General features: G+C 42.0%; 1 protein-coding gene across 4 annotated transcripts in view; it reads left to right on the top strand.

The window, feature by feature from the left end:
- ATP13A4 (ATPase 13A4) overlaps positions 1-16,132 on the top strand; it is a 119,120-nt gene that overhangs the window by 45,637 nt on the left and 57,351 nt on the right. For all 4 annotated transcript variants that reach the window (XM_058662109.1, XM_058662110.1, XM_058662107.1 and 1 more), the window contains exons 4-8: positions 1,913-1,983; positions 2,076-2,156; positions 3,317-3,386; positions 4,865-4,999; positions 8,156-8,225. In XM_058662109.1, coding sequence (XP_058518092.1) covers positions 1,913-1,983; positions 2,076-2,156; positions 3,317-3,386; positions 4,865-4,999; positions 8,156-8,225 — 427 coding nt within the window. The remainder of the gene's footprint in view (positions 1-1,912; positions 1,984-2,075; positions 2,157-3,316; positions 3,387-4,864; positions 5,000-8,155; positions 8,226-16,132) is intronic.

A 16,132-nucleotide genomic window follows, 5' to 3' on the forward strand; every position in this document is an offset into this window, starting at 1 on the left:
ACTGCAGCCAAATAAAATCAGAACCTGCTGGAGGGGAAAGGAACAGGCAAACACAAGTGGTTTTTGAAGTCTGAGACTATAACCATTTCTGTATTGCAGCATCACACTCTTATTGCTTGTCTTTGTGCGTGGTTGGACCAGCAGTTCATGGCAACTCAGATTCACATTTAAACTGCTTAGAGACATCAGAAGCAAGAAGGCAATCATTACCAGCACTCACCCTCGCTCTTCCACTGCAAGCACCCTCAACCCCTCTCTTACCAGCTTCATCTTTTTTTTTTTTTAGCATCTTCTATAGATTATTCCTAGGCCTGTCGCCTATAAGTTAAAGTCACAGATACCTTACCCTAGCATTTAACACTGCTCATATTTGGTCTTAGTTTATTCTTCCAGGTTTATTCTCCATTCTGCAGTGACAGAGGCCCACTCCTTGACTTCCACCTCTCCACTGACTCGTGGACTATCTCTTCTATTTGTCCTCTTCTCACCTGAGCAATATTCTTCCATTTCTCTAATATTGTAGCTCAGTTGTCATCTCCTTCAGAATGCTTTCCATCCTCATGTTTCTATAGAATTTCAAGACTATATTTTTACTTCATTATATCATTATTTCTTTGATATATACATATTGGAATGCATGAAATAGATTTCTTTCTGGGAAAATATTTTAGCTTTCAAAAAGGGTTTCTTTATTTTTTACTTGAAAGGCAGATTTACAGAAAGAAGGAGAGACAGAAAGATTTTCCATGTGCTGGTTAACTCCCCAAAGGCCTGTAATGGCCAGAGTGGAGCTGATCTGAAGTCAGGAGCCAGGAGCTTCTTCCCAGGCTGCATACATGGGTGCAGGAGCTTAAGGCTTTGGACCTCCCTCTGCTGCTTTCCTAGGCCATAAGCAGGGAGCTGAGTTAGAAGTGGAATGGCCTGGACATGAACTGGCAGCCTTATGGGGTACCAGCACTTGTAGTAGATTGTAACAAGTTTTTTTTTTTTTTTTTTTTAAATTTAATTGAAAGGCACAATAGCAGGGGTGGGGATTCTTTCACCTGTTTCTTCATTCTCCAAATGGCCACAACAACCAGGGTTGGACCAGGACACAGCAGTAGTCAGGAGCTTTGGCTGAGACTGCTATTTGTGTTTCTGGATCTCAAGCAGTTGGGCTATCTGCCATCACTTTCCCACATACATTAGCAGGGAGCTGCATGGGAAGTGGAATGGCTGGGACTCAAATAGGTGGTCATGTAGGATGCCAGCAGTGCAGGTGAAGGCTTAACACATTAAGTTACAGTGCTGGCTCTGGAAAATACTTCCTTTCCTTCACATTTTAAAAGTAATAGAGAGACCCAGCGCGGTAGACTAGCAGCTAAAGTGCTCACCTTGCACGCTCCAGGATCCCATATGGGTTCCGGATCTAAACCTGGGGGCCCAGCTTCCCATTTAGCTCCCTGCTATGGCCTGGGAAAGCAGTTGTGAATGGCCCAAAGCCTTGGGATCCTGCACCCATGTGGAAGACCCGGAAGAGGCTCAGGGTTCCTGGCTTCAAATTAGCTCATCTCTGGCTGTTGCAGTCACATGAGGAGTGAAACAACAGGAGGGAAATCTTCCTCTCTGTCTCTCCTCCTCTCTGTATATCTTGCTTTCTAATAAAAATAACTAAATCTTTTTTAAAAAAAGTAGTAGAGTATAGAAACATGAGTTATTAATCAATGTATTTCATCAATAGAGTAGGCCCAGGACAAATTTTACTGAATTATGACTTCTAATAAAGTATGCCATTGGTGAAGCAGAAAGGATAGCTAAAATAGAGAAGAATAAAATAAATAAGTGTATCAGGACTCTGTGTTTGCTTCCCTCGTCTGTGATGCTGTGTCCTCTGTGATCCTCACACTAGAAACTTGGTGCTTTTCTTTTGCAGGTAAGATGCATAAAAGTGCAGAAAATAAGATATGTTTGGAACAACTTGGAAGAACAGTTCCAGAAAATTGGGTATGTTCTTCTAACAGGTACCTCTAATAAGGAAAATTACGACTTCAAATGTGTTACTGCCAAATATGTTCATCTAATTATTATTATTCTAGTTCTTTGGAAGATTGGCTCAGTTCCGCCAAGATACACCTAAGGTTTGGATCAGGTCTAACAAGAGAAGAACAAGAAATTAGGTATTGTGAAACTGTTGCTTATGTAGCTTGAAAGAACTGTTATCCCCTAGCGGATTGCTTAACATCAGAAAATATCGTAATGCTCTATTTACACTATTAAGGTGGATGCTTTCACATACATTATCTCCTACATGCTTCGACAGCAGCTAGGGAGCCCATAAGAACACTATGGAAGATTTGCTGTTGCAGAACTCCAAGTCAGTTATGAGGCAGAGGATTTGGGACGGGCACTGGGATGTTGAGTGCGTCTGTGGTTTTGAACAAATGTCTTCTTCTGGGCCTTGGCTTCCAAGCTGTAGAACAGGGCAGGGGGACTGAGTAAAGGCCTTGCTGGGGCTCTTTCTGTGACTTTTGCATTCCTCCTCACTCTGTTTCCAGGACTCTGGGAACACCTAGAGTCATGGAACATCAGCACCTTCTGGGAGCTTGGATATACAGAATTTCAGACCAGGTCTCTCCCCTCATGGACCAGAGCCTTCCTTTTCAATAAGGTCACCAAGTTAGCTTTATGCACGGGCCAATTGGAGGGCTCTGCTCTGAAACATTCTGCCAAGCTTTTGGATTTGAGGGTCTGTGAAAGATATAGAGAGTGGTTAGTGTTTTCTCAAAGGCAAAATAAGTCAAAATGCCAGTGTTCCACATAACCAAAAGAACACATCTCTGAGTCTTCTTTTAGACAGATGTGTAATTCTATGTATTGAGAGCCCTGGATCTTTCCATTCATATTGCAACAAATACTGCAGATTTTTATTATTTCTGAAGAGGGGTAGGATGATAGGTATGGTATGTTTTTTCCTAATGACCTCCCCAGCCCTCTTCCATGAACCAAAAATTCAGGAGAGACAAAGTCAGAAACATGTCAGTTTTGAAACTAATTGAATGAAACAATAGGTGATTTTCAATATCCAAATTACCATTTGAGGAAGTTGTTACACCTTTAGGGAATTTAGGTCAAGAGAAGCAATATGGTCTTGTTCATTGTTTTTAATACTTGGGACCCAGTTGTTCAGAAAAAGATCGAAATATTACAAAACAAGAGAGGGCTTTGTTGATCATACAGGTGAGTTAGCAAGCATGGAGTAGAACTTTTTCTGAATGGGTGAGAATGAGTTTCATTGTTCATTATTGGCAACAAAGTGAGCTGTGTTCTTCTGGTACAGGAGGTTAATATGTGGACCCAACACTATTGATGTTGAAATCACACCAATTTGGAAACTTCTCATCAAAGAGGTAATTTCTTTAATATTTCCTCTCAGTATTTGATAGAAATTAATTTTGTTTTAGTCAAAGAATCAGTAGCACTACTTATTAATAAATGATTAATTTTTGAGGTATTTAAAAAGATTGTCAAGTGTGTTTTTCATATTTCTTCTCTTTCTCTTGAAGTGCCTCTTTTGTTCATTGTGTAATAAAATGCAGAGTGGGACACTCGTGTGTACTCGTGTGATTTAACGTCGAGTTGAATACATGCTGGTTCATCCTACTTCCTTACCTCTTTCTTCCTTCCCTCCCTTCCTTCTAGTTTTTACAGTACTATTATTACCCCACCCATTTCAATTTTGTGAAGCTAAAATGATAAATGTTATATAAATAATCTTTTTCTTAATGACGTATACAGTTTCCTTGGCATTTAAAGTTTTGGGAAGAATAAAACCATCTATTTAACCTTACTAAGTTCTACGGACCTAATTCATTGTATGTGTGAGAGGGAAAGAAGGACGAAATGTTCCATGTGGACTCCATACCTGGCCTTCTCATGTTTCATAACCACAAAGCTTTACTATAGAGCTTCCTCTGTACTTGGCACTTACTGGTTCTTGCTTGAAAAAAAGTGCTTACTAATGTCAAAGTAATGTCTCAATACTTCTGGCAAATCTTGAAACATGAAAGGAAGAGAAGCAAATTGAGAGGAGCTTTCTGCATGCTTCCTCTCTCAGTAGGAGCAAGAACTACAGTGCTGGTTTTGGCCGGACGGAAACCATGCAAAAGCATGTGATTCAGGCCACAAAGCAGCAGCACAACTCAAGGAGTTAATGTCTGTTCCCGATGGAATTCTCCACATTCCACTATAACTTACCACTTTTGACTCAGCTTTCTGCTTCTGGAAGAATGTAATCTTGAACTCACCTGTTATTGTACAGCTCCTCAACGGACTGAAATATGCCACAGAATAGAAGCATAACCAAGAAAATCTTTCAACTTCATAAGCTTGAACTAAAATTTCAGCTTTCTCCAGTCCAGTGATTATAAATGGAAAATATTTGTATCTATTCTTTAGACAGTTTGGAGATGGTCACCATGATGACACAAGACATGCTGCTTTGCAAGTTTTAAAAGGCAGCAGCACTTATGTTTATAAGTGTTCTAGGATCAGATTGACTTGATTTGAATCTCCACTCAGTGCTGATCACAGCTGTATGATGGGACAAGTTTCTCAAGATTGAAGGCTCCATTTCTTTATCTTTATGATGGAGTAAATCAATAACTTCTGGTTAACAAGGTTACATGGAAATTAAATGAACAAATTTAGGTAAAGTTGCTATTACTGTATCTGACAGATGTAATTGCTGAATAAATTTAATAATAATAGTAAGACTGCATGGGATGACTCATCTCAAAGAGATATTATGGAAACAAACAGGTCAATGAATTACCAAGTGTGAAGTCTAAATGTCTCCCTTGTCTTCTTATTTTTTGTCTGTTAACAGGTTCTAAATCCATTTTACATATTTCAACTCTTCAGTGTCTGTCTATGGTTTAGTGAAGATTATAAGGAATATGCTTTTGCCATCATAATCATGTCCATCATTTCCATAGCTTTGACAGTATATGATCTCAGAGAGGTGAGTTTTCCCATTAATTTTGTAGTTTAAGAGAGACAGCAATAATTACTTCACTGAAATTTTACTAAAAAGGAGAGCCAGTAAATAGTTGTGCCCACTTCATATTGATTGAGACCAAGTTTGCAAATGTTTAGCACAGTCACTAATACTCAGCAAGCTGGTTCCATCTCTTCCTCTCCATTTTAAGCTCTGACCTCAAGTTTTTTTTTTCCCTGTCTTTATTTTACTCAGGGATGATAAACGAAAAAAAAAATGCAAAGGCTCAAGAAGTAACTATAAACGAAAAAAATATAGAGAACACTGAGGACCTTAAAGATGGTAAAGGCTAGAAGGTTAGAAGGCAGAGGCATCTTTTCAACATGTGTTCCCCTGCACTACAAGTTTGATTGACACTCATTTGTCAAGGTCCTGATTCAGCTCCTGACTTTTGCTAGGCACCAGAGGGTCTAGGCACTACTGGAAAATAATCCCAGAGAAAACATGATTGACTTCTCTCTAAAACCATGAATTGCCCATCTCATACAGGTAAACTTTCCATGTCTCTGAGCAAGTTACTCTTTTATTCTTTCAAATTAATTTTCCAAGTCATCTCTCTTTAGCTTTTTGAGATGCCTATTTTTTTTATACTCCACGAAGATGGGAGACGCTGGACAATTTGCCCAACTCCCACATTCACAGTCCCAGACACGCATCTCCACACACTCCACTTGTACTCACTCCTCACTGTGGTGGAGGACGGCCCTCTGCCGGCTTAACAGGCTGTCCTCTCTCCTCCTACTGGGAAGCTCATGGAGTCTGTGAATTCTCTCTCATTCTGCCGGAGACTCCTTTCATCAGCATGGGATATTTTGAAACCTCTTCCATCTTAAAAACAAAGCTCAAATAGATGGTTTAATATCCTCATTCTCATAACTAAAATGTCACATTAAACTCAATGCAGTCAATACTGAACTTAAGAATTCCTCCCCAGATTTGCTCATTAGGCTTCTTTGGTTTGATGATACCACTGACCATTCATTTGCAAAAGCCTGGGATCTGGCTGCCATCCCATTCTTAAAATTGTTTTCCCTTCTTTCCCGGTCATATGACCAGTTCTGTTGATTGTTCTAGTGTTAGTCACTTTTCCTTCTCCACCAAAATTAGTCCAAGTTACCATCCCCTGCCTGTCAATTGTCTGCCAATTTGTCTTACTACATTTGCTCTTGCCTGCCTCTAATGCAGTCTCCATGCAATTGGCTGAACTACATTTATTTTAAGATTTATTTTTTTGAAAGGCAAAGTGACAGGAAGAGAGAGAGAGAGAGAGAGAGAGAGAGAGAGCAAGCCTCTGTCTGTTTGTTCATTCTGTAAATGGTTGAGACAGATGAGGTTGTGTCAGGCTTATGCCAGGAACCAGAAACTGCATCCTGGTCTCCTACCTGGGTTACTGGGGTCCAAGCATTCAGACTATCCTCTGCTGCTCTGCCAGGTACATTAGTAGAGATACTGGATTGAAAACATAGTAACTGGGTTTGAACAACAACTGAATGTGCTGATTATTGCAAATGGTGGCTTAATCTGATCAACTACAAAACTATCCTCCCTGAGCCACCATTTTGAAATATAAACCAAAATCATGATTATTCACATGCTCTCACTGGCCAAGTTCCTGCAAAGTATTACTGTTGGCTGCTGTCACCATTAACTTCTGAACCTCACCATTACCTTAAGATTCTGAGAAGTTTTTTCAGCTTCCTGGTCTCTGGAACTTTACGGTTTTTGATGGGATACAAATATCTTATTTATGGAAATAGTTTTGACTTCTCAGCCCTTGTGAGAAAATCCCTGAGGGATTCTCAGAGTGCAGTCAGAGTACCCTGCTCCTCTTGCACTTGGAGCTTGCTGGTGGTCCTTGTAACTTGAACTGCTCTGACTGTACTCGTGGCTTACATTTGCTCTTGCTTAGCTCTCCTTCCTGAATTCACCCAAGCCTGCTCTGTATTTCTTGCCTTCTAACATACCAGTCTTTGTTTAATGAAACATAGTCCTTTCTGTGGCTACATGAGCACATGGAGACATGTCACCTGAAATTGCCCTTTCTTTGCCTCTTCATGATTTGCCTTCACTCCTTTGACTAAAACGACTCCTAAAACGACTCCTATTCAGGTGTTAGATTCAATATTACCTCTTCAAGGAAAATTTTCTTTGTTCTTGTTGCTCCACAGAGTCCTAGAGCTTTTAGCCTCATCTCGTTGCCGATTGTAATCATACATTCATGTAGAATATTGCATTGAGATGCATTTTCTCAAGACAGTGTAAGTCCCTTAATGGTGGAAGGCTCTGTCTTCTGGTTACTGTTCTGCCTGATCTCTTAGCAGAGTTCCCGGAGCACTAGCAGGCTGCTCAATAAATGCCGAATGGATGCACGAATGAATAAATGGGAGAGTTGATAGCAAACTCCCTGTCTTTGATCATTTTTAGAATACACAAATATTATTTGCAAATAATATTAAATCAGGAAATGTAGAGTGTCTTATTTGAAAATCAGGAGAAAATTTAACACACTGAATGACAGGGACTTTTCATGCCCCAAATCAGTTGGAAGATCTTCTATTTTTTTAATACATGCAGAAATAGATTCAATTTTATTTTACTTTGTGTTCATTACTCCATATGTTTCTTGTATTAGACCAATAAATACCATGAGGAAATAGCAGGAATTACCAAACTCCTTAAGTGTTAATTGACTGGAGACTGTAACATGGGACAACTCAAAGCTGCAAGGACAGTTGGTGCTTTAAACTATGTAGGTACAAACACACATTTTGAATGATGTGTTCTTAATGACACATACCTACTTAAATGACTGAACACAAATTTGTGTGTGTTTTTTTAAACTACTCCTTTTGACTAGAAAAGCATGCATGGGAACATGTTTCTGCTGAAGAGTACATATTTATTATTATTATTATTATTATTATTACTTTGCCAGGAGAGGAGCACAGCAAATTGGAAGTTTTTTCTGTTGAAGGGTAGCATGCTCACTGTTTTGTTTATAAAGAGTGTATTCAGCTGGAAACTGACCTATCTTTAAATAAAGTGGGTACCTTACAGAGTAAAATATCTGGCATCTCTACTCAAGCAGATAAGGCTTTCCTCTTTTTTTTTCTTTTCCAGCAATCTGTAAAACTCCATCGTCTAGTTGAGTCACACAATAGCATTACAGTCTCTGTTTTGGGAAGAAAAGGTAAGATCCATTGCTATAGATCTATGTGGTTTGCACATAGAACCAGAAAAGCACTGAAATTTCTGTTTCTGATTGTTGCTACTACTCTCTTCTTCATATTTTTTTTGCATTTTCTTATGAAAGTGTAGCATTTAGGATATTTTTGACCTTTAAAGATGATTTGATTGAAATGGAATTGGTATATGATAAATGGATCTTATTTATGATGTACTGTTTGATACAAAAGAAATAGCAATGAAACCATCTCCACAGTCAAGATAATTTGATTGACCTCACCTACAGGTATCCTGTGCTTATCTGTAGTACCTCCCAGCCCTTCCCCCTCTCCCACCAGACTCAGATATTCATTTACTTGTCTTCTATCATTTTTTTCTTTTTAATATATATTTTTATTATATTATTTATGTATCTGAGGTGAAGGGGGATATTGAGGGAGAATCCCCACTCAGTCTTCCACCCATCCAAGGTCCCAGATGTGGGGCATGCTGAGATACTTGCTCAAGTAGTCTTAATAGTCTTCCAGTTATGGATCGCTGCCAGTCACATCCCTCCCAGCTCGATTAGGTCATTGAAGAAGCCACTGATTAACACAGTCCATCATGGAGTCTTCGTTTGCCCAGTATTTCGCTGCCCAACGTTTAGCTGAGGTGGTTGATTGACCTGTTCCGTCCTCCGTCCTCTCTTAGCCAGGGCTCTGAGTCCAGCAGTTCGATTGGGGAGATCACCAAAGAGACTTCGAGGTATTTCCAGATCAGATTCCCGCATGTTCCAGCTAGTACCGGTTCCGGCACAGTCCATCGCCACAATCAGTTGGTGGTTGCAGTTGCTGGGCTGGCTCCGTTCTCAGTCCCGACTTGCACTGGAACCAAGGGTGTTGCAGTCCAGCCTGGTTCTGTCCAGCATGCACTAGACTCTTTCATCAACCAGTGGGGTCTGCAGCCCAGTCGGGGCGACCCACAATAACCGCCACCAGGCCCGCCCCTCACCCTGGCCTGCCAGTATACATAGCAGACTAGTCCAGTCTGTCCCGCTTCCCATATGGCTTGCACTCTATCCATTTTATTATAAGTGCTGATAATGCTTTCCTTTTTATGCCTGAGAGTATCTCATTGCATGGTAACACCAATTTATTAATCTATTCACGCACAAGTATTTGTATGAGTATTTGTATTTTTTTTCCAGTTTGGGCTGTTGTAGATAATATTGCTAAGTCATTATGGTCACAGGTCTTTGCATGGACACACAATTTCATTTCTTGTAGGGAATAACTAGTTGTAGAATGGTTGGGTCATGTGGTAGGCATATGTTTATCATTTCAAGAAGCTGTCAAACTTTTTGCAAAGTGACTGTACCATTTTACATTCCCACCAGCAGTGGGATGAGAGTTCTAGTCGCTCCACATTCTCACCAACACTTGATGTGGTTAATCTTTCTTAGTTTTAGACACCTCCATATATGGTACGATCTCATTGTCATTTTCATTTGTATCTATCTAGTGACTGATGGCCTTGAACATCTTCTCAAGTGTTTATTATCTACTGTTATACCTCTTATGCTATAAAATGTCTATTCAAGACTTTTTATATGATTGTTTTGTTGTGTCTTGTATCAGACATGCTTTGCAAATAGCTTCTCTTAGTCCATGACTTACATTTTCATTCTCTTCATAGCATTTCTCTAAAAACACACTCTACATTTAAATCTAGTCTGTAATTTGTTTTCTTTTGCAAATCACATTCTTGATTTTATAACCAAGAAAATTTTGCCTGCTCAAGGTCACCAATTTTTCATATTATTTCCTAAGTCTTTGTATTTTATGTATTGCATTTAGTTTTATATTTTATTTTGATTTCTCTGTTTTGATTAATCATTTTTTTTTGTTTGGGACTGAAGTTTATTTTTTTCAAGCAGGTATCTAAATGTCTTAATGTTTGTTAAAAAGATTAATCTTTCTCTAGTGGTTGCATTTGCATCTTTGTAAAGAATCAATTGTACATATATAAGTGGACGTATTTTGGGGCTCTGGGTCCTATTTGATTGATATATTCACCACTGCCATAAAAATAGCCTCATAATAAGTTTTGAAATAAAATAATTATGTCTATGAATTTTAGAATCAACTTGTTAATTTTTAAAATAAAATGACAGGATTTTGATTTCATTTACATTGAATCTATAGTTTGATATTTGGGGCATTAATTTATTCATAAAATATGGCTATGATATATCTTTCCAGTTGTTTAAAAGGTGAGTAAATCCCAGATACACCTGTGACACATTCAGGGATAGAGTGGACAGGAAGGGGAAAGATAGGACAGAGATCTTTCAGCTTTCATCCTGTGCTTGTGGGAAAAGAGAGCATCCCTCCCTGTTGCCGGCCTCCTATGAGCCCAGAAAAGAGGAGGCTCATGGTACTATGATACAGTCGCTCAAGTTCCTGGTGGGGGAAGTACATTCTGAAGAAGGGGTCATGTGGAGGTTGGAGTTATGGTTGCCAGTTCATAACTCTAAACTAGCTATTTGTCTGTCTGATTTGGTTCCCTCATCAGAGATTTTTGGCCCCCAATGTTAAGGGTTGTTGAAGAATGAAGCTTCATCACATCTTCTGTAACTACTTCTTCCTGATTAAGAGCATAAGGCCTTACATGTCCTAGGCTTGTCAATCTCTCCCCATCTCATGAGATGGAAATTCTAGTTGGTACTGAAATGACTGTGTCCCCCAGATTGTCATTGCCATCCTGAGAAGTCGTTGGGCTCTACAGCAGAGAATCCCATCAATCAGCATGTGTTACATTGGAAAAAGAAGTTGCAGGTAGAGTGCTCCTTAGCACAAAGTCTATTAATTCCCCTTAAAATGAGCATAACACCATCAGAGTAGAGGTGAAAGGCTCCATCAATCACTGCACAGGCTCCTCCTTGCTCCACATGTCAACAGTCGGCTTTCTAGACATGGTCTCGTGTGCCACACTAACATCTGCGAATATTATATTAAAGGAGCTAATGAAGGAAAATCTAAACATGTTTCCAGACATGGTCAAGAGAAGAAGCAAGAAAAAAATCACACCTGCCTCAAATTGTGCTAGTCTTGGGCCTGGCATGGTGGCCTAGTGGCTAAAGTCCTCGCCTAGAACGCACCAGGATCCCATACGGACGCAAGTTCTAATCCAGGCAGCCCTGCTTCTCATCCAGCTTCCTGCTTGTGGCCTGGGAAAGCAGTCAAGCATGGTCCCACATCCTTGGGATCCTGCACCTGTGTGGGAAACACAGAAGAGGATCTAGGCTCTTGGCTGTAGATCAGCACAGCTCCGGCTGCTGCAGCAGCTTAGCGAGTGAATTAACAGATGGGAGCCCTTCCTCTCTGTCTCTCCTTCTCTCTTTATATCTGACTTTGCAATAAAAAATAAATCTTTAAAAAAAGAAAACAATCCATTTTTACTTCTCTTACACCATTATATTTTCAAGGTGGATTATTTCTGTAAGGAGAAACATCTTTATTCAACTCTTTCATTACCCTGAGACTCAGTTTAAGAAAGTAAAACAAATATTTGATTTTATCTTTTGTTTAAATAGCTTTCTTATTAAGGGTTGGCTCATTTAACAACTGAGACATTGTTAAAGTGCCATAACGTTAGACATGATTGATGTATTTTCATCTATTTTAGTTTTTATTCCTGTTTTTGTTCAAATTATCCTATGTTTGACCATTGAGAGCCTCTTTAAAATAGTACCCCAAGTTTACCATGACCTTGATAATCATTGAGGGCTTTATTCGATTCATTTGAAAAATCTTTGCCCCAATCCTGGGTGCATCTATTTTTTCAGTCTTTCTATAGATTACTTTATTGTAATGGTGTTAGTCATGATTTCCAGGCTTCAGCCAATAATATATTTGGGAAATAATCTTTAAGGATAAAATAAATTATGTTCATACTTGCAATGATGCTAGCTCCACTTTATAAATTTTTGGAATTTCACCTGACTTTAGTGCTTGTACTCAGTTCACTCCTTTTTATATAACCAAAAATTCTTATTGTCAAGACATGGATGCAATCACTCATTTGCTTTTCTTCATTATATCCAAGAGCTCTGAGTGGCGAACAAGTACTCAAGAACCATTATGTTTTGGAATTCTTGCTTGTCCCTTTTTGTGATATCCCAGTGTGATTCTAAATATTACTCTTGGAAAATTCATCACACAAATGTTTTTCCATTCTCAGCCTAATATGATATTAACACAAAGAGAAAAGATTCAGTGTAGTTCAGAGATACTATTCTGAGTAGACTAATGCTTACTGTCCTTCCTTCCTTCCTTCCTCTCTTTTGTCTTTTTTTTCTCTTTCAGTTTTTATTTTAGGGGCAATCCATGTTTTCTTTTTTTATTATATTTTTGACAGTCTTTACATAGTTAATTACGGTAAAAAGGTTCAAGGGCTATAGGAAAGTGGGCAAGGCTACTATTTCCATATTGTTTTCTTCATGTATCTGAGGCAAAGGGGGATATTGAGGGAGAAGGCCCCACCCAGTTTCCCACCCCAGGTCCTGGATGTGGGGCATACTCTGAGATCCTTGCTCAAGTGGTTTTGATAGTTCACCAGTTATGAATCGCTGTCAGTCTCTCCACTCCAAGCACGATGAGATCGTTGAAGAATCCACTGGTCGACATAGTCCATCATAGAGTCTCTGTTTGCCCAGTATTTCACTGCCAACATATAGCTGAGGTGGTTGATTGACTTGTTCTGTCTTCTGTCTTTTGATGGTTAGGGTTCTGAGTCCGGCAGTTCAATTGCGGAGATCTCCAAAGAAACTTTGTCTGAGATGTTCCCAGGCCAGATTCTTGTATGTAATAGCAAGTACAGGGCCCGGCACAGTTCATCGCCCTGATCAGTTGGTGGTTGCAGTTGCTGGGTTGGTTCTGTTTTCAGCCCTGACTTCCACTTGAACGGTGTTACAGTCCAGGCTGGTTCTGCCCAGCACATACTCGGCCCTTGCATAAACCAGGGGGAGCTGCAGCCCAGTCGGAGCGACCCACAATAACTCCCACCAGGCCCGCCTCCTACCCTGGTCTGCCAATATGTGCAGCAGACTAATCCAGTCTGTCCCACATCCCACTTGGCTCTTGTACATGTCGATGGGTATTGAAGCTTAGTTCCATCTAACCAGCTCAGCTATCCAGCCCTCACGGATGTTGTTGAGTGCCTCTCTATCTAGCCACCCCAACCCCTGTCCTAGTTTTCGTGCCCTCCCGTGGGAGTGGTAATCCAAGAGGGAGGAGCCCACTATTTCCCTCCCAGGTCTCTCTCACTCCCGGATTTTGCACTCTCCAGGTAGTTCTGTGGTTTGACTTGACAGAATTAACCCCCGGTGCCAGCTTTTGCCAGCTGATGCTGTGGCTAAGCCCAAACAACCCCACCCACTCTGATTTATGCTTGCACCAGTAGGAACAATTTGCCCAGCCTGGCTTTTCCCTGATCCAGTCACATGAGGCGCACAGGTGTTGTAGCCTTGCTTAGTCTGGTCTGCCCCCATCCCAGCCCACGCTCTCCAGTGGGAGTAGCTGTCCAGCAAGGAAACCCCCTTCCCCTTATTCCCCCTGCCGGCTCTGCCCTCTCCCTTCCTGGTTCTCATGTGTGCCGCTTGGGCGCTGCTGTCACATCCAGTACAGGCAACCTCACCCTGGCATTCCATATTGTGCACTGGTTTTTGTCACGACTGAACCTGGCCCAACCCATACTCTGTTCTGGTGCTCGGATTTGCCAGAGGATGACGCGAACTGATTCAGCCTCGTCTGCCCCCAACCCATGCCAAATGTATGCCAGTGGGAAACTTTCCATGGCCTATTCTGGGCTATTTCCTTCCATGCTTCTTGTGCTTACCTGCAGGGTCTGTGTCCTGCCAGAGGAGTTGCCCAGGCTCCTCCATCAGAACCCTTCTCAATGCCATATTTAGTGCGTACCAGGGGGTCCATGAGCCAACCCTACTCAGTTCACCTCCTGTCCTAGTAGGAACAGTGGCTTTTCCTGACTGGCCTTCAACCCAAGCTGGTTCTTGCTGTTGGATGTTTCAGCCCAGCCATGGCTCGTCCATACCCACACAAGGCTCACACATGGTTCAGTAGGGGCTGAGACCTAGCCTAGTCCGTCCCACATCTACCCTGGTCCTCCAGGACACCAGATGGTGTTGGGGTCTGATCAGAACGCAGCCCCAACTCCAGCCCACTCACCCCTTGGTGGGAACCTCAACCCAGTTAGTGTGTCCCCTTAGCTCCCCAACGGGGCCTTCTCAAAGCCATAGATCACGCGCATGCCAGTGGTTGTTCTGACTCAGCTTGATTCAGCCCCTCACCTGTCACAACCTCTGCCTTAGACACTGTGGCTTAGCGTCCCTGACTCACGCAGACCAGTAGGTGCAAGAGCCTAGCTCGGCATTACCTGTGCTCCATGCTGGTTTCTAGTTTCACTTGTAGGCTGTTTGATCAGTCCTGCCTAGTACATCCCGTTGCATTACCAATTCACACATTAGCCAACTGTTGGAGCTACTTTGCCCAGCTTGTCTGACCCCCAGGTCTGGACCACATGTTCACCAGCAGGAGCTATGACTCGCCAAGGGAGTTTCCTAAATTCCTCCACTTGATCCACTCCCAGACCCAGTTCTCATACATGCCATTGGGTTTTAGGTCAGTGCCCAGTGCAGTCTGGCCTTCCATTTGGCCTTGTATGAGCTGATGAATGTTGCAGCCCGGCCCACCCCACACCCCATTCAGGATGCACATTCAGGTGCTGCTGCCTTGACCAGTCCAGACTGTTGTGGGTTCCTTTACCTGTGATTGATGGCAAGCTCCTTGGTCATGCCTAGCTTAGTCCATCACCACCCCAACTCTTAAACTATCCAGTGTGGCTAGAATTTCCACAGGATTTGTCCTACACATCCCCCACAGAATCTACCCCGGATATGGTTCTCGAATGCTAGTTAATGTCATGGCCCTGCCTAATGTGACCCCTCTGCTGATCCATCATGTCAGTTAATAGGATATCCTGCTGGACAACCGCGATCTTTAGCTTATGCATGAACTGGTGTTTGGTGCCCGGCATTGTTTAGTAATTACAAGTTCAGAGGAAGAGTTACTATCATTGGGAATCTTTAGGACTGATTCACATCCCAAAAGCACTGTGAGTTCAACCTGAAGCTACCTAAGCAGAAATTCAAAGAACCAAAACCCCAGAGCTTCCCGGCTGGGTGGCCAGCAGGCGGAGCCTGGCACCAAATGGCGCTCTGGCCAACTGGGGACAGCTCATCATGTGCACGTGGTGGCTGGAGTCAGGATCCGAACAAGATGCCCTGTGCTGAGACCCACCAGCAGCCGGGAGGCTGCTGGAAGTTTAATCCCCCAGGCCCAAGGTCGTGCCCCTCCCCAATCCTGTCCACTGCTCAATGAAAGCGATGGGTGGGACCCAGACCCCGGGCCTGCCCAACTCAGCCCCGGAGACTTCCCCCTTGGTGTACTTACCCCAAAGGGAGCAGCCCCCAGAGTCCATTTTTAAAAAAAGATTTATCTAGTTAGTTCAAAGGCAGAGTAACAGGGTGGCGAGTGGCGGGGGGAGAGAAAGAGATACACAGAGATCTCTTCCACTCACTGCTTCACTCCCCAGAGAGTTGAAACAATCAAGGCTGAGCCATATTGAAATAGGATCCAGGAGCTTCATTTGGGCCTCCCACATGAGTGCAGGGAACTAAGCACTTTGGCCATCTTCTGCTGCTTTTCCAGGGGGCTGTATTGGAAGTGGAACAGTCGGAATCAACCCAGCGCCCACATGGGACACCAGTGTCTTAACCCACTACGTCACAGTGCCAGCCCTAAGATAGTACGTTTTTAATTTACATGAGAGTCAAAGACTTAATGTTCTACTAAA

This window comes from Ochotona princeps, chromosome 3 (genome assembly GCF_030435755.1).
Source record: "Ochotona princeps isolate mOchPri1 chromosome 3, mOchPri1.hap1, whole genome shotgun sequence".
Lineage (NCBI taxonomy): Eukaryota > Metazoa > Chordata > Mammalia > Lagomorpha > Ochotonidae > Ochotona > Ochotona princeps.